This window comes from Athene noctua, chromosome 2, assembly GCF_965140245.1.
Source record: "Athene noctua chromosome 2, bAthNoc1.hap1.1, whole genome shotgun sequence".
Lineage (NCBI taxonomy): Eukaryota > Metazoa > Chordata > Aves > Strigiformes > Strigidae > Athene > Athene noctua.
The window spans coordinates 374,979-397,912 of NC_134038.1; the positions used below are offsets into that span (position 1 = coordinate 374,979).

The 22,934-nt window shown below is 42.0% G+C and overlaps 2 protein-coding genes across 2 annotated transcripts; both read left to right on the forward strand.

Moving 5' to 3' along the window:
• The first annotated feature begins 655 nt into the window (after positions 1 to 655).
• Positions 656 to 1,588, forward strand: CCDC166 (coiled-coil domain containing 166). Its single transcript, XM_074901117.1, has one exon. It carries the CDS (start codon positions 656 to 658, stop codon positions 1,586 to 1,588), a length of 933 nt encoding a protein of 310 aa, XP_074757218.1.
• A 1,902-nt stretch (positions 1,589 to 3,490) lies between these two features.
• MAPK15 (mitogen-activated protein kinase 15) lies at positions 3,491 to 22,538 on the forward strand. Its single transcript, XM_074897532.1, has 13 exons — positions 3,491 to 3,611; positions 5,411 to 5,509; positions 5,960 to 5,989; positions 8,009 to 8,099; positions 8,637 to 8,767; positions 8,925 to 9,088; positions 10,001 to 10,140; positions 11,485 to 11,542; positions 13,936 to 14,073; positions 14,316 to 14,421; positions 17,187 to 17,484; positions 17,931 to 18,082; positions 21,030 to 22,538. The coding sequence occupies exons 1-13, from the start codon at positions 3,543 to 3,545 to the stop codon at positions 21,234 to 21,236; spliced, it is 1,683 nt and encodes a 560-aa protein (XP_074753633.1). The 5' UTR covers positions 3,491 to 3,542; the 3' UTR covers positions 21,237 to 22,538.
• The last annotated feature ends 396 nt before the right edge of the window (positions 22,539 to 22,934 follow it).

Here is a 22,934-nt window from a genome sequence, read left to right on the forward strand (position 1 = left end):
CATTTCCTTTTCTGCTCTCACTTCATAAGACAATACTGACTTAACTTTCTAAATCCAGGAAAAGGATGCAGCTTCAAATACAAATAAGGAATCTAACTTTGATGGAGGAATGGGGCTTAATCTGTACTACTGTCCATAACATTCTCTACAGGCAACTTGCAGTCCAGCACCATGACTTAGCAGTTCTATTTTAGAATTTGTTATGAATTTGCAAGTTTCAGGCATGCCTCTATTAGCATTTCAGTACTTACTTGCTGCTGAAGTTTTATGGACAAGATCTACTGCCTACAAAATGTACAGCTGCAATAATTCACTAGTGGAATTTGACTTTGTATTCCAAACTACAGAAATAACACATTATATGACAAAAAAGAAAGCTTAAAAAATATGTGTATTTCTTCTCAGTTAACTAGGAACGTAAAAATGCAAATATATATATGTGCATGTGTGCTTCAACTCAAGACATAGGCCAGACATGAAAAGTTTTAGGTCAAACATTTTAGCTGCCCGAATAACCATCTGAAGCATACAAACATAGGAGGGCATGGCTGGGGAGAAAAGCAACGGTCATACATGTGGCATAAATGCTCGCTTAGAATTTGTGGGTTTTCATTCTTTTGCAGTTTGCCAGAGTTTGATATCCTCAGTGTGAAATATGGCATCCAAGACAAAGCAGACAAAACAAGACACCATGAGTGCTGGCAAAAATGAGCAAGGAGTAAGAACCAAGGATGGAGATACATCCAAAGGAATAAGTGACATGGAAACACATGACAAAGAGAGGAAATTGTACTTGCAGAAGGAATACAAGATTCTCACTGAGCATATGAACACATACATGGGAAGAGTGGTACATTTCCTGCAGGAAAATAAATTCCTAGAAAAGGAAGCCAAACGGAATCAGGAGGAGAGCAATGCGTACCTCTCTTACATAAGAAAACACAGCCAGAAGTGCCAGAATCTAATAATAACATTAAATGACCAGAATCACACTGATCTGTCTGAAGTCTGGATGCAAAAAGAGAAGCTAATCTCACAGTATACAGAAAAAGAGGAGGAGGTAAGGAGCGTTCTGATGGATATGGAGACAAAGTACTCTCTTGTGAATGAGGAGGTTGAAGACCTGCAGCCTTTCAAATACTCATCTCTTCATCTGGAACAGACGAAAAAGATTAAAGAGCTAGAGAAGGAACTGTTGGCCACAAAGATACAGCACTCAGATGAAATGCACAAAATCAAGAGCAGATTTCTGCAGGCCAAGGCTGACTGTGAGACAGACTTTCATCAGAAGATCCAGGTTCTCACCAAGAGAGCAGAAGAAGCAGCGATACAATCTCTAATTCAGCACATCACACAAGTAAAAGCAGAGAATTGGCATCTGCGCCAGGAATTGCTCAGACTCATCCAATACTCCGAAATCCTTAAAGAAACCAAAGTTCAACTGAGAGAGCAGCAGCAGCAGCTTCTTTGGGAGAACCAATACACCCAGGACATGGCACGCCGGCGGCAGTGGTCACACCAGCATGAGGCACACGATGCAAACGCTGAAACCTACAGCCCTCACAGCCCCTTCAAATGTGTCCATTAACCAAAAACCATCTCTCCCCTCCTCATTCATGCCAGTGTATCAGTAGACATATCTGGACTATCAGCTGCTGCCAGTATTAGTTCGGTAACAGAGGATACAGAAGTGCCTGTTCTGTAGGTGGATGAAAGGGTTGATTTCCATAGCTCATGCTCAGCATGCAACCTAGACAACAGATCTTAAAAGTAACCACAGCCTTAACTTTCATGACATCTATATTAAGGCATTTGAAATGGCAATCCCTTCACGTCCCAAAATAAACAATGACATTTTCTCTTTGAGATCAGACTTTGATGTTTCTCTAATTAGTAATTTCCCATGGGTAAATTATATTCTTAGACAGAGTGAGGTATTCTGTTTACTGCACACTCCATCTACTGATACCACAGTATGAACCAATGTAGGTCAGCTCTTACTTTCAGCAACATTCATTTTCCAAAATTTCTACATGGCAAAGACTTTACTTTCTGCTAGTCTCCAAAGGAGAGAAAATAAATATGCAAGCAACCAAATCCTTTAAACAATATAAGCAGTTGAGGCACTGGGCCCTTGGTCATAACTACCAATGAAATATATTCACTGAATATATTCATATCAATTTTTACTTTCTTCTCATTCTTTTCTTGTTTTAGTGTTTTACTTGAGAAGCAAGAGGTAAAGAAAGAGTTGTGCTTCTAATACACTGCAGCTACATTCACCTTCCAAGTTGAACACTTCTGGATTTCAACTACCTCATCAACAATGACACCAGAATTCTCCCTTGCTCTTTAAGGTTTAACATTCCCTTGGGGATATTTTATATAGAAGCAAACCTTAGCTGAGATTGGAAGAGACCTCAAAGGAAGGTCAACCAGAGCAAGGCCACTTTCTGTGGCTTTTGAGCATCTGCAAGAATAGACTCCACAGCCTCTTTGTGCAGTCTGGTCCAGTGTTTGACTACACAGTAAAAAAAGTTTTTTCTTAAATTTAAATGGAATTTCAATTCCATCACAAATTTCCATTTCAGAAGAGTCTGGGTCTTTTCCCTGCTCCACCTGATATTTAAACACATTAGTAAGATCCCCTGAGCTTTCTCCAGACTAAACAACGCCAGCTCTCAGGCTCTCCCTGTATCACAGATGCCCCAAACATTAATCATCTTTGTGGCCCTTTGCTGCACACAATCCTGTGTGTTCCATGTCTGTCTCACACTGGGGAACCCAGGACCCTACAAGATACTCTAGGGAAGGTGTCTCCGTGAGAAGGGAAGGACCACCTCCCTCAGTCAGCTGGAAACGCTCTTCCTAGTGCAGCCCAAGGCGATGTTCACCACCTTTGCTGCAAGAGCACACTTGCTGGCTCACAGTCAACCTGGTGCCCACCAGGAGCTCCAGCTCCTTTCCTGGCAGGCTGTCTTCTCGCCCGAGAGCTGCCAGCCTGTACTGCTACACGGGATTCCTCCCCTGGTGCAGGGCTCTGCGTTTTCTAGTGACGAAGTTCACAAGGCTCCTGTTGGTCCATCTTGCCAGCCCGACAGGGTGGCACAAACATCTGCTCTACCAACCACTCCTCCCTGCGTTGCATCATCTGGAAACTTGCTGAGGCTGTGCTGCGGCCCCGCCGCCACGGCCCGGCCCGCGGGGAAAGGAGGAAGGCGGACGCGGCCGTACTGCGCGGCCGTACTGCGCGGCCGTACTGCGCGGCCGTACTGCGCGGCCGTACTGCGCGGCCGTACTGCGCGGCCGTACTGCGCGGCCGTACTGCGCGGCCGTACTGCGCGGCCGATCCCGCCAGCGGCACGGCAGCGCCGCCGGCTGCCATTTGCCGTGCGCGCGGCCTCCCGCGCTCACGTGCCGTGCGCCCGGCGTCACGCCGTGCGCCTGCGCGGCCTCTGTCCGCGGTCTGCGCCTGCGCCATGCGCGGGGCCGTCTCCATAGCAGCAGGCATCAACCCGGGGAGCGGCCGAGGGCTGCCCGCCATGAGCGTGCCGGAGGTGGAGGCGCCCGTCGCCCAGAAGTACGAGATCAAGAGGCGCCTGGGCAAGGGGGTGAGTGCCCCGGGGGGCGCGGGGGCCGGGCGGCGCGGGCCGGCGCTGTCCCGCGGGCCGTCTCGGCGGCGCCGTTGTCTGCGCTCTGCCGGTCCCTGCTGCAGGCCGCTGATCTGAGCCGTGTCTGAGAGTTTATATAGTTGAGAAAATACTGGACTTTGAAATACTTATTATGTCTAATAAGGGAAAGAGTCCTAACTCATAGCCTCATAACTTCCAGTGTTTTCTTACAGTTTCACAACTAAACTTCAGGGGAAGGTAAATGTTAGGTTGTAGCATGTGAAACAGGGAACATCTTTCCCCATCAGGTTTTTTTCTCCTGTAATTTGCTGGAGAATTGCCACACAGAACACCAAGCTTGCACGTACACCTGGTTTACAGTAAAATTAATCAGAGTCTCAAAGTATATTCTGTTTGTGCCCACCAAATTCTTTTGCATTTACTGCAGCCCAATTACTTCCAAGTATTATGCCTCATCAAGTAATTTTTTTCCCCATAAAATGATGTATTTTTATATGTGAGCCAAGGTTAATTTCTAAGATCTTTCTCCTCAGGCAGTTTCTAAACCTTTCCGGATTATCTGCTTTTCTATTCCGGCAGCTCTTTGCTGTTGTTTAGTTGTGTTGATACTGCTAGTTAAGTATTTCATCTGCAATTATAGGGAGACACTTGAGAGAGGCTCATTTTATTCCTTATTCCCTAAGACAGTGTTTTGTTTTTCTCCTTTTGAATCCACACAGAGCTTTCTTATGGCTATATTTCATTCTAATTTTGCCTCTGACTTGAGGTATATTGCCATCTTGTTATTAGTTACCAGCTTTCTCCCTTTGACTGTATTATATCACATCTTTTAACATGCTAGGTCTTCGAACAGAAAATATTACTCTTTCATCTGAAGTATCAGATTGTTTGAGAGTTCTATTTGCAGACTGTGTAACAGACATAACTACATACATGCAGGTCATCTAGGCATCACTGACATTATCAAAACAACTAGTTGAGCTCTTAACCCAAGTGGTTCCAGTCTCCTAAATACTCATATTTTCTGCCTCTTGTATGCAGAAAGTTCTGTGTGTGTTGTGTATGTCCACAGCTGATGTACTTACCTAAGCATTTAAAAAGCTGTTGGAGTCCCTGAAACAGGTGAGGACTGCCTGAAAAGTACAGCAGAGAAGTGCAGCAGCAAGAGAGATAAACTGTCCCATACAGTGAGGGGATTCAGACAGGTGGTGGGTTTTTTTTGTTCTGGGTAGTATTTGTTTTTTGTTTGTTTTTTAATTAAAAGCTATGATAACAACTAAGGTAATGGGAACTTCTCGAGTTTTCTCTGTTTTGGATGATTCTGTGATACTCGCAAATGGTGATTACTCAGTCTCCCTTGTGGTACAAATCCAGTTTTCTTATTTTTAGGTCATAAATTTAAATTTTAAGTTTCCACATTCTAGGAGATGCCTGGCACCTGCACAGTGGGGTCATTTCTCACTCAGAAATGCCCAGATAATGTTTAAATAGTCCTACAAAGTAAAACAGCTGCAATATGTGATACTGAGTGATTTTCATGCTTAAGTACTGAGGTATTGACCCTGAAGCAGACTTCGCAAGAATATGTGTAGTCCTGGGGTATGGGTTCAGATGATCTTAGTCCTTGACTCAACCAAGCACTGCTCATAGGCCTAATCTCTCTTTCTTCTAGGTAGCTGGTGATTACTCCTTCTTCCAGTCCCTCTGAGTGTGTTCTGCTTCCACACTGAAGGCCTGAACTGTGCTTAAGATGTTCATCTGTCCTTTTTTCTCCCTAGGCTTATGGCATTGTATGGAAAGCAGTCGATCGCAGGACAGGAGAAATAGTTGCTGTTAAAAAGATTTTTGATGCTTTCAGGAACAGAACAGATGCTCAGGTGAGAAATCATTGTTCTAACATGTCCTGAAAGATGTGGTGGGAGTTTGTAGATATTTTGGGGATTTATGTCTCTGAAAGATGTTAGTTATTTGACAATTATGCATGTAATAATACAGTCTACAGCTATATTAGGATAAAAAGGAGCAGTAGATGTCAAGCTTTCTATATCATGGCATCTACAAGCTACTGTTTGGTGTCCCTGAGGAAAAAGTGTCTCCATAGGCATGTGCAGTTTGATTCTCCCTCATGTTGTTGTGCCATAGCATCTGGGCACAGAGAGCACACCTGTGACTCTTGTGAGGAACTGGCGTTTTCCCAGCCTGTCTACCATATAAGGGTTTCCTCTGCTATAGAGATTAGAATGGATTTAACCCTCTCGTTGGAGGTCTGTACTCTGTTCTGTCATTCTGTTGAGCTGATAAAAAACTTTTTTTCTGTTTATTTCTAGAGAACATTTCGAGAGATTATGTTCCTGCAGGTAACGTCCATTTTTCCTTGTCCTCTCTGATTTTTAATTCTCTCTGATGTTGTTCATATATTTTCTTCCCATTCTTTTTCAAAATGCAATGATCAGTGTTGGCAACTCTTGTTAACTTCTTTTCTGCACCATCTTGCCAAAGTCTTCCCATGACTGGGCAAAACCACCTGAATGAAATGGAGCATATGTCTTATTTTTTCTTTGAGACATGCCCTGTTCTTTCACCATTTTTAGCAGTATGTCTACTCTAGGATCACCATATTGATTTGCACTTTCTGTCAATTTTTACTTCTTTGTGGACAGAAATTGTTGTTCTTAAAATTTAAATGCCATGATTCAGGGGTGGGGCTGGGGTGTGGAAGAGATTTACATGCCAAAATTTTTTTTCCTCTGTCATGTGGGAAGCAACTTGACCACATGAAATAATCAGAGCAAAACTAAAAGGGAGTTCTGTATGGAATTAATTAAGGCTGCTCTTGTTTTGATATAATTGACCACACACTACGCCTATTTACCTTATCAGTGGCAGTGGCATTAAAATTATCTGTCCATTCCTCCCTCAGACTTACCATGCAGAAACATCAATATTTTTGAATAGTGATAATGTTGCTATAACTATGATTTTCTAAGGACACAAGCAAGACAGGGCTCATAGGAAGAGCTATTTCCTAAGACTGTCAAATTTAAGTAGGAAAGAGATGAGGTTTTATACTTCTTAGACATTCTTTAAGCCTGAAATGGAAGCCACAAACTTAAGAGCTAAAAACATAGGAGAACAATTCCTTAGAAGTTAATTACTGTAAGTTGTTAGATCATCTCTGGAAGTATAGCACTTCTGGAGTAGATGAGTGGAGGAGAAGTTGGGAGAAAAAAAGGATATTTTTCCTGAAGGAAAGAACGAGTAATTTTGGGGGAGGGAGGTTAATGTGCCATTAAGCCCTTACTTTCATGACTTTTGGTGCTTAATAGACTTAAGACTGATGTGCATCTCCAGAAATGTATCCCTTTGGGATGAAAACTTTCTTTAAATTGTTTGGATTGCGTATTCTGAATAGTGTCCTCAGAATAAATGCAAGGGTATTTGATGGCCTGGCTGTATATTACTGCTTTGTGAGTGTATTTTCATGGATTGCTGCAGGTGAGTGTGTTGATTTGTGGATTTTTCTGGATGTTGTACATTATAACATTGGCCTCAGAGTCTAGGAAGATGATGCTGTTCTAAGATGGCTGGAGAGAGCTTAATACTACAATTTTTGATACTGTTTGTGACTGAATTTGTGATGGAAATAAAGTCTACATTACTGGTTCGAATAACAAAAAAATCATTTATGTATTTTAGATACAAGTCTAGGTTTTATGGTGCAGCTATTTATAATTTTATACTCAGGGTAGTTCATGACAATGCTGGCATCCTGTGAAGTGTTCACAGTGTCTCTAGCTGTGCAGAAGTGCCAGCTACAGGAAATAAAGGTTGTTAAGACTGGAAATTATGACGTAAATGATCTTGACAGTATTGTCCATCTGCAAATGTGAGCACAGAATTCACCTCCAGTATTGAGGTGGATATGCCATGTATGCTGACGGATCTCCCATGACAATAATGCAGCCTGTAGAGTGTTTCAGCCTACCTCAGATAGACACTTCTGGGTTGGTTAGGTTCTCTAATTATGAATGTTGATGGCAACTTAGATATTCTATTTTCTCTGCCACAATAATTTTTGTGTAGGAAATATGAGGTGCATAAAGTTGACTGGATTTTATTCTCAAATGGTATAGAAGAATTTTTAGAACTAATGTCTTAGACAACAGAAATTATTTTTTTTTAGATCACCTGGCTGGTTTCATACTGTGGAGCAAGTTTAAATCCTTTTTAAAATTCAGTGGAAGCATAATGAAGGAAATAGCATGTTAAAGTTTGTTCTAGACAATAATACAACACAAAATAGGTTATCGTCCTTTTTTTTTATGATTCACAAGCAAGACACTTGATTTTGACAGTTGGGTGTCTTCCCTCTACAGGAATTTGGAGAACATCCAAATATCATCAAGTTGCTTGATGTTATCCGAGCTCAGAATGACAAGGACATCTACCTCATCTTTGAGTCCATGGGTGAGACGTAGTGTTGCATCAGCCATTTTAAATACAGCCTCTCTTATGAGTTATCTTTGTTCCCTACTTTGATAGTAGCGTGTTGATGATTTACATGAATATTCATATAAGTAGACATAAAGGTAGGAGCACTGCAGGTGTTTTTATGTGTATCAGTTGTGATTAGATGGGAATAGCAGTGAAACTTTAAAAGGAGCAATAATTATATGAGAACTGGCTGGTTGAGATGAAGGAAAGATGGTAGTGAGCAACAAATTAGAAGGCTTGTAGAGACAGAAGAGTTGCATATGGGAGAGACTGTGCAATTTTATTATTACAAAAGGATGCAATAATAGAACAGTTACTGTAGCATTAGCTGCAAGTCAAACTGATAATAAGGGGGATTGCAGTACTATTAGTAATTAGTGTTAACCTCTGTTGAGGATGCACTTGAAAGATTAAAGTTTGGACAATGGTCTATTCTGGCCTTGCTTTGAGGAACTTACATTCACAACTTGGTAACCCTTTACTGATGTAAATATATTACTGATATTACAGAGACAGACTTACATGCTGTGATTAAGAAGGGGAATTTACTGAAAGATATCCACAAGTGTTACATTCTCTACCAACTCCTGAAGGCAACTAAATTCATCCACTCAGGAAATGTTATTCACAGAGACCAGAAGGTATATTTCAGTCATAGTCTTTATCCTTCACTCAAGTTTTCTGTTAAACACTAAATGGAAAACTGTGAAAAGAACGAGACTAGTAGAATAACCTTGATAATAATCTTCTGCCACTCAGAGAGTAAAAAGCTTATTGATTTTTCTTTGTTCAATTCAGCCTTCAAATATCTTGCTGGATGCAGACTGCTTTGTAAAACTTTGTGATTTTGGGCTGGCCCGTTCTTTGTGTCAGGTGAATGAGGATCAAGGCAACCCTGCTCTAACAGAGTATGTGGCAACACGCTGGTACCGAGCCCCTGAGATCTTACTTTCCTCTCAGAGGTAACTGCTTGATGTGAGCAGAGGGATGGGGTTATATCATTTCTTCACCACTGGTAAAATTTGTTGTGTAAAAGTCTTAAATATTTTCATTTTCTGTGTCACCAGATGCCGTGTCATGTCAGCAGCCCATTTTCTCAATATGCATTTAAACTTCAGTTATGCAACATAAAAATCTCATTACGTGTACATTTCCTTCCCAGCTTCTTAGATTATTCATTTGCATACATTATCAGCTCATCTGTTTGTCATCCTTTCTCCCACTGGACTTATTCTGTCTCCCCTTAAATCTGCATCTTTACAAAATTTGACTGAGTACCTTAGTCCTATTTTCTAAATTTAAGGATTGTTTTTTGATAGACCTTCAGAAAAGACTCTGTAATCAAATGTTAAATCAGCTGCCCGTTAGTAAGGCTTAGTCCTTTTTTTGGCTTAAATATACAAAAGCTTATTGATCAGAAAAGAAAATGGATATAGGTTGGGTTAGTATCCCAAATTTGAAATGTGACTGTTTTGCAAAACTGTCATTTACCCATTGTTTGGCATTTACTGCACCTAAGTAATTGTAACTGCTTTCTAGATTCATCATGCTCTGAAAAGTCAGTTGTTTCCAATCAGCAACTTGTATCTTCACCGTTGGTTCTATGAAAAGCATATATTACCCTGTCCTGGCATTTAATGTATTTCCTTTTATGTTTCCTAGAACAGACTCTTAGTAGGGTTAATCTCCTTTCTGTTTTATGCTTGCTAGTTTCATGATTCCAGAATCTCATCCACTTTGTAGTTAAAACCTGTGAGCATTTGTATTCAAGGAGTCACCATCCTTGTTTTTCTAGCAAAATAAGCTAATGGAGGTGATGTGAATACCAGGTACAGAAAGTTTTAGTCCTAACTCTGTTCTCTTCTTATTTGTAGTTACACTAAAGGTGTAGATATGTGGAGCATTGGCTGTATTCTGGGAGAGCTGCTACTTGGGAAACCTCTTTTTCCTGGAACATCAACAGTGAATCAAATGGAGCAGATCTTGAGGGTCATTCCTGCCCCATCCCCAGAAGGTAGGACTCTACTACAGGGAAAGGTATTTAGAGAAGAGATTAAAAGAACGAAGGAAAGCAGCCCAGCTGGATCCAGGAAGAAGGTGTCTCTTGTGAGTCATTCTAACACTTTTCCAAGGAAATTAATGACTTAATTGTAAAATGTTAGTGTTAGAGGACAATAAGCCTGTACTTGATTAGATGAGAAACAAGAACCAGGCCTTCAAAATATTTTTGAGACTTATAAGAGGGTAACAGTTTAAAACAGAGTATGATACTTCAGTGGGACTTGCATAGTAAAGGTGAATTGGACTTTTTGGTCTGGAAATCTAAACACAGAGGGAAAGCTGGAGTAAATATATGTTAAATACAAAAGAGATGATGATGATTATTTTCTTCTATGAGTTCCAGTCTAAAAGCCTCTACACTTTAGAACATATCACCATGTTGTAAAATTATATAACTGAGCTAGCAAGTGGTTTCTAGAAAAATAACTACCTTCAGTTTAAGGACATCATCACAGTTTTGGAGATTTCCATTCAAGCTTAAAGTTATTTATAGTTTTTATTAGAGATTTGGTTACTGTGCATGAAATATTAATGGAAATGTGTGTGTGAAAACACCAAGACAAGAGCTAGAAGAACAGCTCGCACTAATAACAAAAAAGGCTATTCCATTCTCAGTAATACAGTTGAGAAATGTGTTGATAATTGGTCATAACCAGGTCTCTTAAGACAAGATCCCAGGACAAATGACTCCTTAGCAGAAGGTCCTGTATCCTAACCACAGGGCAGTGGCTGCAAGGTTGCAGCATATCACAGGCACAGTTTATTTCTCTTTTAGTCATACAGGTGAAAACAAATACTTGTTCAAAACGTTATTGTAAACAAGAAAACCAACCTGTGAGCAGCAACTTTGCCAAGGATTTATGGGGACCAAAGAAGCAAGATTCTGAAGCAAAAAAAACCCCATTCCATAGCAACTGTTGGCTCTTAGAGAGTACGACAGACACGTTCAGAGAATGGTCATTGTCACCAGCCAAACTGAACCCCAGCAAATGTGATGAGTTCAGTAGCTGGTGTCCCACAGAAGTGATCCTGGCCAGATTGTTTGGCCCTGGATATCTTGGTGCTTCTGCATATGTGGGTATGAGTGGAAGTTTATGAAATCTATGATAGAACGAGTATGAATTGAGAAGCTTAGAAAATGTGCAAGTAGATATTCCACCCCCCTTCCATAAGATCTCCCACTGAGTTTTATTATGATAATCTACAATGTTAATGTCAAATGTTTGCTTTCCCTCATAAACTGTATAGCTCTGGTAATCCTAATTTTGGCATTAACATTATCTTTTCATTATTGCAGATATTTTGGCTGTGCAGTCAGATTACAGGGCCTCAGTTATTCACCGCATGAGTTCCCGGTAAGCCGTGTATGTTGAGTGTGTCTCAGAATTCAAGAGTCTACTGTACGATGTTGACAAAAAGTGCCCCTAAAGTTCACCTTCCAGTGTTCACCAGTTGGAAATGATTTCTACTCTGCAGATTCACCTGCCTCTAAGGAAAGGATGTAAAGTTTAGAAAAAGAAAAAAAAGATGAGAAGACCAATGACATAATCTGGGAATAACCAAACAGAATGAGGTTGGACCTACATTCCAAGCTATTGTCATGAATACTTTCTCAAAATTAGAATATTTTCCTATCCTGAGTCATTTGAGTATCAGATGTCATTGGTTCACACATGGAAACCCTGAATCTGTTCAGGCTGACAGACTCATTCCAGCTGCTTAAGGACTCTCACTGTCTTGGTTTGGGGTTTTTTTTCCCTTATATCTGTCATGGTTCTTTTGGATCCTCATTACATACACAGACTACCACAGAATTCTGCATTTATGACATACTTAATTAGTGAACATTAGTAAAATTAACGCTCTTACACTGTCTGATGGCCACAGCAAATTATTCACCAGTCTCTAAGTATTCTCTACCCGTATCTGTATGATACCAGAGGGCTCCCTTCTTGTCAGGGAGTCTGCAGTACACGTAGACCAGCTATGTGTGCTGTGAGTTCTCTGAAGTTTGCTGATGTTTTTATTGGTGTGGGTTAGGGTGGCTCAAATCATAAGGGACCTCTGCCAGGTCCCTTACTGTTCACATGAACAGCACATGTGTTTTCATGCTGACTTCAGCTGGCATCCTGGAGCATTATTCAGGGATGCCAGGATTTCTGTATTGATCTGTGCCAGGTAGTTGAGGAACTGAGACACTTGTGTCCTTGCTGATTCACCTGTCAGCACAGCATGTGGGTTTGACCTTGCAGGGGGAAGTGGATGACCACAGCATCCCACAGGAATTCCCCTTGATGCAATTTCTGAATGATGCTGCTTATCTTTTTGCTGTGCACCTGTACTGGGTTTGGTTGGAATGGAGTTCATTTCCTTCATAGCAGCTTGTATGCTGCTGTGTTTTATATTTGTGACCAAAATTATGTTGACAAAACGGCAGTATTTCAGCTGTTGCTTAACAGTGCTTGCAGAGCAGCCATCAAGGCTGTCTGTTCCTCACTCTGCCCCCACAGCAAGTAGGCGAAGGGTTGGTAAGAGGCTGGGGAGGGCACAGCTGGGACAGCTGACCCTTCTGATCAGAGATACTCCATATAGTGTCATGATCAGCAATAAAACGGGTGGGGAGGAATTTCTATGAAGTAGCTGTTGCTCGGACACTGGCTGAGTATCAGGCTGTTGGTGGCAGGTGATTGCTTTTGTACAACTTGGTGTTTTTTTTTTTCCATTTTTCCATCCACATACTGAACTCTTTTTATCTTAACCCATAAGGTTTTCTTGGTTTTGCCCTTCTGATTCTCTCCCCCATCCTGCTGAGGGGGGTAGAGTGAGTGACTGGATGGGGTCTTAGTTGTCATCTGGGGTCAACCCACCAGAGTCCTTTTTGGCATCTAACATGGGACCAGAGGGGTTTGACATCACAACAGGTTTGACTGCAGTGTACTAGACAGGAATTGATAGTAATTACACCTGTTTAGCTGGTTCTGGTCATAATATTGATGTATTTGTTCTTGACACTGGTTTATTTGTTCCTGTACCTGCTCCATGGCATGCTCTCTCTTTTGCTGTACATCACATTTGAGGGCTCATTAATGGCTGCTTTCAGTTTTTGCAGTTTGCTGTGCTGCTTAGCACTTCTTTGTGTTTTTACTGGGAGTAAGAAGATGATTTAAAATATGAGCAAGAATTATGTTTTAAAACTGATTTTTCAAATGTATTGGATATTCTCATGTCTGCTATGTTAATAATTTATCTTTAGGATTTCAAAATGCAAACCCAGATTTTTAAACTTCACCTTCTCATTGCGAATTATACAGAAATACATTTCTGTGGCCTAAGGGCTGGATTCATGGGGTCTTTAACAGTTCTACTGAAACATCCAAGAGTTTGGGCTTCCTGCATTGTCAAAAGAACAAAAGAAATATTTCTTGTCCAGAGGACTTCTTATTTTCCTGTGTGTGATACTGTCTGGTATCTCTCACTCTTTCCAGAGAAAGACTAGACTTTCTAGAGAAAGACTAGACTTGCAAGTTAGGCACTTCGTGTAGGTTCCTAGCACTAGGAGGGAGGCACACAGCCCTAATGAAAGGCCGTACTCAGGCCTACACTTCAGAGAGTTCCAGCATTCTGACACACTATTTGTGAGTGAACTCTGGAGTCAGGTGTCACCTTGATGTGACTCCCAGAACTGTAATTCATGCCTTCACTCTGAATTAGACATTGGAAGCTTATATCATTGTTTTCTGACTTCTAGGCAGCGAGTAACATTTGAGGAGATACTACCATCCTCTACTCCATTGCCTGCCTTGGATCTTCTGAAGAAACTTTTAGTATTTAACCCTAATAAACGACTCACAGCAGAGGAGGCTCTGCAGCATCCTTATGTGAAAAGGTGAGAGCAATATCAATGTGCAGTTAACCCTGATGTCTTATGAGATGATATAGACCTGCTCTTGGCACAAGTTTTCTTTATATGCATGATAGAAAACCAAAACAAAGCTAATTCTTAATTTTCTCTAACCCTATTTACACTAGAGATCGCACTAGATGATTTAACAATCCTTTTTTAACATTATATTAATCTGTGGTGCTCGTTTTAGTCTTAGTAAATTACATTATTTGTTATTATCTTAGGTTTCACTGTCCTGCCAGGGAGCCCTCTCTGGATTATGATGTGATTCTCCCTTTAGGTGATGATATCCAGCTGTCTGTGGCGGAATATCGAAATAAATTATATGAGGTACTTTCTCTTATCCTATTTTCCAAAATCCTAATGCTCCAGGTAACCTGCCATTCTTGCTCACATTTAATGAATTATGTAATTTTCTTCTGTTTGTGTTCCCCTAGGCTTTCCATACACCCCTACAGTTACATCTTGGTGTTTCTTATCAGTCAGTTCCATACTGTCATAATTTTTATGAGGTCTTTAAATCTGAATTCCCACCGGGAAACAGAAGTCTGTAAAGCATGATGTCTGAGGGACTGTGTTAGAGGAAAATATATTATGCTGGATCCAACATTCCCAAGTGAGGTGAGGCTGCAGCCATTCCATGTCCCCAGGCCCAGGCAGTAGCAATGCTGAAGATGTATTCTCAGTAGGAACACGCACACAGAAAACACCCCCACACTGCACAGACATGGCTGGCCACATGGATCACAAAGAGCACACAGAGCACTCCCACAAACAGCACCAGCAGCCTTGTCCTGCTGCCTTCTCTGGCTGAGCAAGTTGGAAGTCCACTCATGAGAATATATTTACCTAGGTGCAGGGTGGATTCCTGCAGCAGCTGGTCTCAGACACTGGCCTGCTCAGCAGCTCCCCTGGACCCCGTGTCCTCAGTGGCTGGCACCTGGCTGTACATCCCCAGAGGCTGCAGCCCTTCTCCAGGTGCTGGTATAGACAGTGCAGACAAGCAGCTGGGCAGGACACTTCTGGTCCTCTCCCTCCACCACAGATACACGGGTATCTCACACCGGGCTGGCCCTTGGAAACCCCCTCACCCCCTTGCTCCCAGGCCACTTGATCTATTCCCCGACTAGTCTGGCTTGGGAAGTGGGCCCATGTGAACCTCATGGAGTTCAACAAGGCCAAGTGCAAGGTCCTGCATCTGGGTAGGGGCAGCCCTCAATATCAACACAGGCTGGGGAAGGAGTGGATTGAGAGCAGCCCCCAGGAGAAGGACCTGGGGGGGCTGCGGGGTGGAAAACGGCCTGTGAGCCACCAAGGGGCGCTGGCAGCCCAGAAAGGCCCCGTGTGCTGGGCTGCACCCAGAGCAGGGTGGGCACAGGGTGAGGGGGGGATTCTCCCCCTCTGCTCCGCTCTGGGAGACCCCCCTGCAGGGCTGGGTCCAGCTCTGGGGCACCAACAGCAGAAGGACACGGACCTGCTCCAGCGGGGCCAGAGGAGGGCCAAGAAAATCCTCTGAGGCCTGGAACACCTCTCCTGTGAAGAAAGGCTGAGAGTTGGGGGTGTTCAGCCTGGAGAAGAGAAGGCTCCGGGGAGGCCTCATTGTGGCCTTTCAGTGCTTAAAGGGGGTTTATAAGGACAGAGACAGGACAGCCTTTACCAAGGCCTGTAGTGACAGAACGAGGGGTTTTAGACTGAAAGAGTGTAGGTTTAGATTGGACATAAGGAAAAAAAATAGCTACGATGAGGGTGGTGAGACACTGGAACAGGTTGTCCAGAGAAGCTGCGGATGCCCCATCGTGGGAAGTGCTCAGGGTCAGGCTGGATGGGGCTGTGAGCACCCTGCTCCAGTGAAAGATACCTCTGCACCAGGCAGGGTGGTTAGACTAGATGATCTTTAAAGGTCCCCTCCAACCCAACCCATTCTATGATTCTGTGAACGTTTGATGTAAAGATGTGAGAGAACAAAGATAAACACAAATCAGAACTAATTATAAGACTGAACTAATCTGGATGATGGTGTTGAGACAGTAGGGGGAGGATAGCTGGAGTGAATGCTCCAACAATGAAATACAGGGAGCAGCAAAAGAGGAAGTAAATCAAACCTTCAGGAGGAGAAATTGTTTTTGACTTAGTTTTTACAGTAAAAGAAGTTATGTAAATGCCATGTTATGAGGCAGAGGAACTGAAGGGCATTGAGAAGAGCAGTCGCTGGAATGTAAACACAGTAAAACAGGTGTTGGAAAGAATGAAGGTGGGAAGAGAAGATTAAAAAGGAAGGAGAGATTACAAAATCCAAGACTGAGAAAGACTGATAAGGGTGTCCACCTTCCCAGAGAGAAAGGAAAAGTATTGTCACTTCTATTAACAATAATTAAAATAGAAGAAAATAAAAATAAAATTGAATTTTAAAAGTTGAACCTACTTAAAATCTCTTCTAAGGCCTTAAATAGAAGGAAACTATTAAACTCTACATGTGTTAGGAGTCAGGAGCAGATGGGTTAGTCAAGGGAATACTGAGCACAGGTAGAAAAGATACTCCAAATGTCAATAGATTGGTCACATAATCTAGGTACAAGGCTAAGAAACAAGTGAATAGTTTTGAATAGTCTTACTGATAGGGTGTCAAATTTTGGAACAACTGTGATTACAGGAAGTTGAGAGCAGGTTGTCTGCACCAAGACCCAAAACCTTGGCAAGGATTCTGTTGTTAGATAATAATGTGTAGTAGAGTTAGGTGAGAAATAATTATGAACTAACTTGAATTAATGTTGCTTTGACCAAATCAGCTTTGCAAAGTTCTGGAAAGGGATGGTAAGAAGCAACATAGTGTTAACCTTTTGGGCATATGGATTCTGTCTTTTCCAAGGTTAATGTCTATTTTACTCAGTGGTGTTCTCCCTCAGGATATATTGAAATTGCCTCTTCACCCAATCCTTATTATTTCTATCCTCTCTCTATCCCTAAATTAATTTTTATATTATACTTATTACCTATCGTGTGAAATAAATAGCAGTTATTTGTAAATCTTTCCCTTTATTTCTGTTTTGTTCCTCTGCTGTGTAGTTGTGTTAAGTCTAATCAACTTCCTTGTATAGATGATCCTGGAAAAGAAATTAAATAGTCATCCAAAGGAGCAAGTGCGGAGAGAAAACATTCCACTAAGTCAGTCTGAATCCAGGCCGCTTCTTCCAAATTCCAGTTCTGTGACTTTACCTACCAGGAAAGGCCAGAGGGAACCAGCACCACCTCTTCTAAAAACTTCACATGTGCATGCTGGAACCACAACTAGTGTCCTGCCAGAAGCATCCAGCCAGGAAGGTTTAGCAAGAACTTTATGTCCGAGATCGAAGATCAGTGTGATATACAACCCTATAACACACACTGCTGTTCAAAGTAGGTATTACCCTGCTACAGTGGGATCTAATCCATCATGGGGCATTATTGTGGGGAAGAAAGAAGAAAAGAGATTGAGTGGAGAAAAAGAAATAAAGGGAATTTACATGGCAAAATGGAAGGTTGAAAGTGTGGGAGGAAAATGACACAAAATGCTGTTGAACGATTTGTGTATGACATTCTCTTTGGCTCTTTCCTGCCTTGGTCCTGACTCTGTGTTCCTTTCTGTTTTCTCTTTGCTTCTCTACTGCTGCTGTCTTTTTCCATGCCCTTTTGAACTGGTTTTGCTTGCTACTACATGCTAATTTTATTCTGAATATTTTTGTTCTGTTTGTGAGATGGAATGAGGAGGCAGGGGCTGACTCAGTTTTTATGTTCTTTCTGTCCCTGCCTCAGTCAGAGTCCTTGTGATTTTCCTACTTTCTCTCATGTTTTTTCTTCTGCAGGTAATGCAAACTGTGGTGCCGTGATCAGGAACTGTTCTGCACCACCTTCTCAACAGGCCAGAATCTCCAACAATAGGAATCTGGGGAGACAGTTCACATGGGCAAGTGCAAATGCTCAGCTACCTCCTACAAGTGTACAGAACCTTTATAATGTGAGTAGCAGTGCTACCGAAAAAAACCCCCTTAACTTTTCATGGACCAAAATGATATAGACACAGAATTTTTTAATTTGCAGGTTTTTAAAAATACTTAAATGAGAGGCAAGACATGCTGCTCTGTGAATGTCTAAATTAATACATTTTTATCAGTTAAAATGACTTATGACAAAGATACACACTGAAATGCCATTGTTTGTTTGTAGTGTCAGTCAGATGGTACCTAGTTTGATAAGGCAGTTGGACTTGTGTAGAGCACGTTCTCTTACTAGAGAGCTGAGGAGTAGGCTAACGGAAGAGTTTCTGCTAGTAGGGAAAATAACTAGACATAGCTTGCCTCTAACATGGGGTAGGTTCATATAAGAACCTGCATATTGCACTCTCCAGGTGCTTTGTCTACTAATGAAGTTTATGAACCTGAGTTAAGTTCTGTTCATGAGGCAGAGTGTGGAGAGGAAGACCACCTATAGTCACCACCAGGAAATGACAAGGGCACAGATGTGGCTTTACCCTTACATCTCTGGCATATGTAATGCTGATCTTTGGCTACTCAGGGTTTATAAACACTAAGTTTCTCCTGGAGTTTTAAGTCTAACCCCTGTCTTTCAAAAAACCCTATCACCTGTGACTTGAGCAGCAAGAGTATTGTGGTGCCCACAGGTTGATGCAGCAGTTCTGTGAATGACTGTTGAGTTTAAGTATGGGCATTAGGTACTTCAGAGAACATGAAGTAACACAGCCCTTCTGTAAATCTAGGTCTCTGCATAAGAAGTATTTTTTTCACAAAGATTAATTGTAATGGATCATATATGTCAGCTAACTGTAATCAGAAAGGAAAGTAAAAGTATCTCTGCAGATTCTCTGCCTCAATTTCTTTTTCCCGTCTTGCATTTTTAATACAACGTTTTTTGAGATGTGCTCAGATATACAACTTTTTTTCCACTGCTCTTTTCTAGATGACAGGTTCATTTTGGACTCCATTCTACTTTCAGTTTTATCACTTCAGACAACTGAGGATTTGAAAACCATCTCAGATTATCGCATTGTTCAGATTGTCAGCAGCACCAAAAACTCCCTGTGAGAATCACGGATCAGTTGCTTTTACATTAGCTTCAATGATGGCTAGTCCTGTCCAAAGTGTGTAGGTAGCAAATTCTTTTTTAACCAGATTGAGACTGTTGGATATTCCAAACTTAGCTGGAGAATTCACACACTGTCTCTGAAATCAACCTAATGGATTGCTGCTGCTGAACAGTCCTGTACTCTCTGCTCCTCCCTCTTCCCTGTTCTTGGCCATACTTCCCTGTAAAAGTTCTTATCCTCACTGGGTTCTTAAATTACTTCCTTGCCCCTGCTTTTTCTTTTTCCTGAGCCAGTTGTCTGCTGACTAGCTCCATGAGAGCCTAGGCAACACAAGGTGATCAGAGGAAGTTTATGGCAGAGGAAGAATATGGAAAGAGGCACCACAGATTATCTTTTTTGTGACACTAAAGATGGACTTGTTTGTTGTGGGACTTTCTCACATCCCCACAAAAGAATACTTGAGTGTCTATGTGCTGGAGCTCCAAATCATTCAAAATGTCTGCTGAGCACAGTTGTGTGAAGGGACTTCTGACAGACACCACTATCAAGGATGTGTTGGGTGGGATCACCAGCTTTGTGTCAGCATGCAGTATCACATTTACCTTAAAGCACATTATTTCTTTGAACACAGCTCTGAATGATCTGAACCATTTCAAGCTAGAAGCAAGCTGCAGACACTGTTGAGAGTCAAGCTTGTTCCTACTGGATCTCTTCTTACTGTTGTGATTGATAGGAAGATACACAGGAATGACTGCTAGAAGGAGACATGATTGCCAGTAACTCCAAGTATGTCCACATGCATACCTGCAATCTGTCTTCCAGCCCCTCTGCTTTGGAATCCCATTCAAAATGTTTTGAGAGTGAGAGGAACTATTTATTCCACAAGTGTGGAGCAAGCGTGGAACCATTTATTTCACAACATGAGACTGTGGCAGTTGCTTTATGAAGAATCTTTAGGTAACTGTGACCAACTTCTTTTACTGGAAGAGCAAAATAGGGAGAAGATCACCCTACACATGCCCTGTGCTTTATATTTGTTCCTGTCAGAGACAGATTATTGTGGTAGAAGGTCATCAGCATTGTGGCTGATCTATGTTATATGAATGTTGACTTTTCCATCTTTCTCATTCAGCCTCAGCAGGAGCTGAAAAGTTCTCACATTCCTGTTTGCTCTGCATTCAGTCTGCATTCATTTTCAGTATCCTATCAGGATCATGAAACTCTTGTTCTCAGCCATTTGACCAGGGAAGACTCCTACATCATGGCTGGGGTGTCAGTAGCCAGTGCCACAACACTGAATGGAAATTCCTGCCTTTCAGTTCACTACAGAGGTTCACAAAGAATAAACTGCAGTGAAACAACTCTTCCTCTTGCACTGAAGATTCAAATGTGCTGTAATGGATGATGTATTATAAGGTATTGATGTATTATTAACTCTTCCCCACGGGAACTGATAAACACAGTACCCACCTGCAGCTTCCATCTCAGGTCACCGAGCCAGGGGATGATGATGATGATCTGTCTTTTGTACATATATTTAAAGCATTCACTACTGTTGAAAACAAGATACTAGTCAAACAGGCCCTTGGACTTCTGCTCCAGTGCAGGATTAGTTTGTTGTGTCTTGCTCCAGTGCCACTAGCTCATTCTTGACACACCCATTCTTAAACCCTTCTCCCTCACATCATTCTTACCATCCTATTCCATTCCTGATCTTACAAAATAGTCTGTTTTGTTTATTATTCATATAACATTCATTATCTCTTCTACTCCTCAGCTGAAGCAACATCTGTGTTCCTTATTTGTATTTTAGAAAGCTGATTACCGGTTATAACTATCTTGGCTTTTCTTTCTTGTACAGAATCCAAGGAATACTCAGTTTCACAGCAAAGATGTACGTCCCCTTCTGAAGTCCAGCAAAAAGATGTTCCAGATTACTGCAAACATGGGAGCTGCTGGGGATCCGAAAGCATCGATGGGCAGTTACTCCCAGGCCTATGGAACCATATGTAAATCTGCACTGCAGAGTCTTCCAATATCCAAGTCCTCCCAGCAACACGAGCAGTGAATATGGGGGTGTCCTAACCGGGTGACATACAGCTCATCTCACCAGTGCCCCACCTGAGCAGTAACAGCAACTGAGAGGAAAATGCAACGGGCATTTGATGGTTACTCCAGCTGAAGGGAAATGTTTTATTCATTGCACAAAACAATGTTCTGTTTTCCTCTGGACAAACCAACAAGAAAGAGAATCTAATCCCTTCGCCTTCCAGTCCTACCAGACAGGGTCACAGCACTACTTTCTCCTATACTGTGAGAACAAGGAATACTGTCAGTTCATATTTCTCATTTTAATTATTGCAGAAAGTTACAAAAAACTGCAATATTTTGATACTTGTGAGTATTTAGACATACTCAGAATATTCAGGGCCCATGTGAACCTCATGGAGTTCAGCGAGGCCAAGGGCAAGGTCCTGCCCACGGGCCGGGGCAATCCCCAGCACAAACCCAGGCTGGGCCAGGAGGGGATGGAGAGCAGCCCCCAGGAGAAGGACTTGGGGGGCTGGGGGGTGGAAAACGGCCTGTGAGCCACCAACGGGCACTGGCAGCCCAGAAAGGCCCCGTGTGCTGGGCTGCACCCAGAGCAGGGGGGGCACAGGGCGAGGGGGGGATTCTCCCCCTCTGCTCCGCTCTGGGAGACCCCCCTGCAGGGCTGGGTCCAGCTCTGGGGCACCAACAGCAGAAGGACACGGACCTGCTCCAGCGGGGCCAGAGGAGGGCCAAGAAAATCCTCTGAGGCCTGGAACACCTCTCCTGTGAAGAAAGGCTGAGAGTTGGGGGTGTTCAGCCTGGAGAAGAGAAGGCTCCGGGGAGGCCTCATTGTGGCCTTTCAGTGCTTAAAGGGGGTTTATAAGGACAGAGACAGGACAGCCTTTACCAAGGCCTGTAGTGACAGAACGAGGGGCAGTGGTTTTAAAGAAAGAGTGTAGGTTTAGACTGGACATAAGAAAGGGTGGTGCCTTCCAACTCATTCTTTGAGTCTATGATTCTTCAGCAGTTTCAGGTGTGCTGCCTAAATGCAGATTTTTTTTTTGAGCAGAACAGGTAACTAACTTTTCTGAAGACCACAAGGACTAAGCTCTTCACAGATAATCTTAAACCCCTTCATTTTGTTTTCTACTAATTTCTATGACTCTTCTGGGGTAAATTAACATAACCAGTGGTGGCTTATTTTCATTAACATCAAATAGAAAATAAATAATGACAATAATAGCTTACCTACCATGTAATGTTGTAAATATTTTCATAATATATTGCACTACAGGAAATCTTTGTTTTTCAATGAATATTTGCTGTGTGTGAAAGGGAAAAATACAGGGGTATCTTCTTCAATGAATAATGTGGTAATTATTTTTTGCTTTCAGAAAGCAATTTTCCAAGAGATACTATTGCTGAAACACCATGAAGTTATCAGGCAACAGTGAGACTACAGTAAACTTTATGTTCCTGTTTTAATGCTGATTTTTGATACATTCTCCTCATTTACTTGAACTTCTTATAAGAAGTCTCTGTCCCTGAAATTATACTTCACCTGTGATAAATGATTGTTATTGCAGAACTTTGGGACTACAGTTACAGAGGGGATTCAGACACTAAATTCCAACGGTGAGTACCACTGCCACTGGTAGAATATCCATTTTATCTTTTAATACCCAAACACCAGAGGCTAGTTAAGTAAAAAAATAGTACAGTAACTTCTGGTAGC